The sequence below is a fragment of the Otolemur garnettii genome, unplaced genomic scaffold, assembly GCF_000181295.1.
Source record: "Otolemur garnettii isolate 467f Iridium unplaced genomic scaffold, OtoGar3 scaffold00091, whole genome shotgun sequence".
Classification (NCBI taxonomy): domain Eukaryota; kingdom Metazoa; phylum Chordata; class Mammalia; order Primates; family Galagidae; genus Otolemur; species Otolemur garnettii.
The window spans coordinates 3,501,824-3,504,372 of record NW_003852486.1 but is presented as its reverse complement, the minus strand read 5'-3'; the positions used below and the strand labels follow the sequence as shown (position 1 = coordinate 3,504,372).

Below are 2,549 nucleotides of genomic sequence, written 5' to 3'. Positions count from 1 at the left end.
CGGCCCGATTTCGGTCCCTCGGGCCCTTGCTCTTTTTAACATGTTTCATTCTAACTCCCAATCCCAGCTGACTCGAGAACTTCTTAACAGATCACCTCCCCTTTAAACTATTTTCCCCGATCCGCCACCTTCCCAGACGCCCGAGCACTCCCGACATCACTTGCAGTTTCGGAGAACACCACGTCTCCCAGAGATCTTAGCGCTCAAGGGGCTGCCCTAGGGAACTCCAAGTACCGATATGCTCTCTAATCATCTCCAAGCAAAGGCGGAGACCGATGGGGCTTGTAGTCACCTAGGAATTGTCAGGCGAGCAAAAAAACTACTCATCCCAGGAGGACCTGCGTCAGAGACGGGTGTCCCTCCTGACTTTCTGCGCGCCCCTTAATCCGGACTTGGACTTCAATTCCCGCCGTGCCTTGCGCCGAGATCCCTGTGGCAAAGAATAGGGCTGCCGTCAATGTATTCGCTGGGAGTTGTAGTTTCTCTATTGGTGAAGCGAGGAGGAGGCGGAGTGACTCGGCGGCCATTAGCTGTGTGTAGTTGCCCGGGACTAGGAGCTTAAGTGAAGAGGGAAGATTTATTCGGTGGAAATCAATCGTAGCCATGGGTTGCTGCCGGGGTTAGCCCTAGAGTACGGAGCAGGCGGACTTTTCGGTGCCCCGCCCAGCTTAGTGGCGGGGCCTACTAGGCCTCCGGGCATCCCCGGTCTCAAGTAGGCCTTGTCTACCGGCAAGGGCGCCCCAAAGGCGGGAGGCGCCATGTCGCTGGTTGCTTACGCCAGCAGCGATGAGAGTGAGCCGGATGAGGCTGAGCCCGAGCCAGAGGAAGAGAAGGCGGCGGCACCTACATCTGGGCCCACTTTAGGAGGCTTGTTCGCTTCTCTCCCTGCGCCCAAGGGTCCGGCCTTGCTGCCTCCGCCCCCTCAGATGCTAGCCTCAGCCTTTCCCCCGCCTCTGTTGCTGCCCCCACCCACCGGAGACCCCAGGCTTCAACCTCCTCCCCCGTTGCCCTTCGGCCTGGGTGGCTTCCCCCCACCTCCAGGCGTGAGCCCGGCTGAGGCGGCGGGAGTTGGGGAGGGGTTGGGGTTGGGGCTGCCCTCGCCCCGAGGCCCTGGCCTCAGTCTCCCCCCTCCAATTGGCGGGGCCGGGCCCCCCATGGGGCTTCCCAAGCCAAAGAAGAGGAAAGAGCCCGTGAGGATCGCGGCGCCGGAGCTGCATAAGGGAGATGTGAGTACCAGGGAGGGCACCCCCGGATTACCGGTTGGGTTTGAGCACAGCTGTAGGAGGCACTTGCGGAGCTGATGGGCCGGGCCGCTTCCTATAAGGCATCCGTTCATCCAAGGTCACTGGTGCAGTTAATTTGTACCTTGTCAGCTTTGGAGAGTAAGAGTGTTTGTCCATACGGGCTCCTCGAAGCTGGGCTTGCTTGCACAAGGGCCACATGTCCATCACCTGCCTGGCATTGGCAGGCCAGGTCCAGGCCTAGGAACCCTTGGTTCAGTTCCCTCTCTTTGCGTCTTCACCTCAGGCTGGATTTTTCCCTCTTCTCATACTGAGAACAGCACGAAACCTGGCAGTTGAAGAAATGACGGGAGACAGGACTTCTGAGCCCTTACTGACCCACCGGGACCAATCTTTTTCTTTGCCTCTGAACACGAAAGCATAAGGCCAGGAGGAAAAGGATAGGAACCGTGGATTCTATTTTTGAGGGGAGTTGAGAAGAAATTGAATATTTGTTGAGTGCATGTCATTTGCCAGGCATTGGCCCTTTCCTTCAGTTGTCACAGACGTCTGGGTGATGACATACTCCTTTTTACAGGTGAGAAACAGGTGCCCAGAGTGTAAAGCCTTCAGGGTAAAGGGCAGAGTGAAGATGGAGAGCTAACCTAAGTCCGTATGAACTGCAGACCTGTGCCTCAGTTTCACCATTTAGGTGCTGTCAAACCTCGGTGAATTTGGGTATCATTTTTAGAAGAGGCAGCCAAACTTAGGCTATTTCTATATGTTGGAGCAGAAAAATCCCACAAGGCCTCTCTTCTGGAGTGAGGGTTTTGAGGCTAAAGGTGACATAAAAACTGGGAGCAGGGAGTGTTTTTAGTATTATCTGGGAGTTCTTTTCCTTTCTCACCTCTGAGAGGTAATTGGTCACTCCCTGGGCTTACCTAACAGAAGCTTATTGCCCTTACAAGGGCCCTTTGTGCTTGGTTGTTCCTTAAGTTTCTTCCCCCAGATACTCTAATGTGCTCTCCCTCACTTCATTCATGTCTTGGCCTAAAGAGCTTGTTCTCAGTGAGGACTTCTCTAGCCTGCCTGTTTAAATTGTGACCTGTCAACTCGTGTTGGTTTTATTTTTCTCCATCTAACATATTATATATTCTATTTGCCTCCCTCCTTCCACTAGTATATAAATTCCATGAAGGCAGGGTTTTTTTTTGTTCTCGTTTTTATTTTCCCCCACTGCTGTATCCCTAACGGCTACAACAATACCTGGCACATTCTGAGTACTCCATAAATATTTGAACCATGAATTGAGTGAAATAAATATGGATT

General features: G+C 53.4%; 1 protein-coding gene across 1 annotated transcript in view; it reads left to right on the top strand.

The window, feature by feature from the left end:
* Positions 1–468: 468 nt before the first annotated feature.
* The window catches only part of PRCC (papillary renal cell carcinoma (translocation-associated)), a 33,494-nt gene continuing 31,413 nt past the window's right edge, over positions 469–2,549 (top strand). The window contains exon 1 of the mRNA XM_003795240.3: positions 469–1,226. Within this exon, the coding sequence (XP_003795288.1) occupies positions 759–1,226 (468 nt within the window). The 5' untranslated portion in view covers positions 469–758. The remainder of the gene's footprint in view (positions 1,227–2,549) is intronic.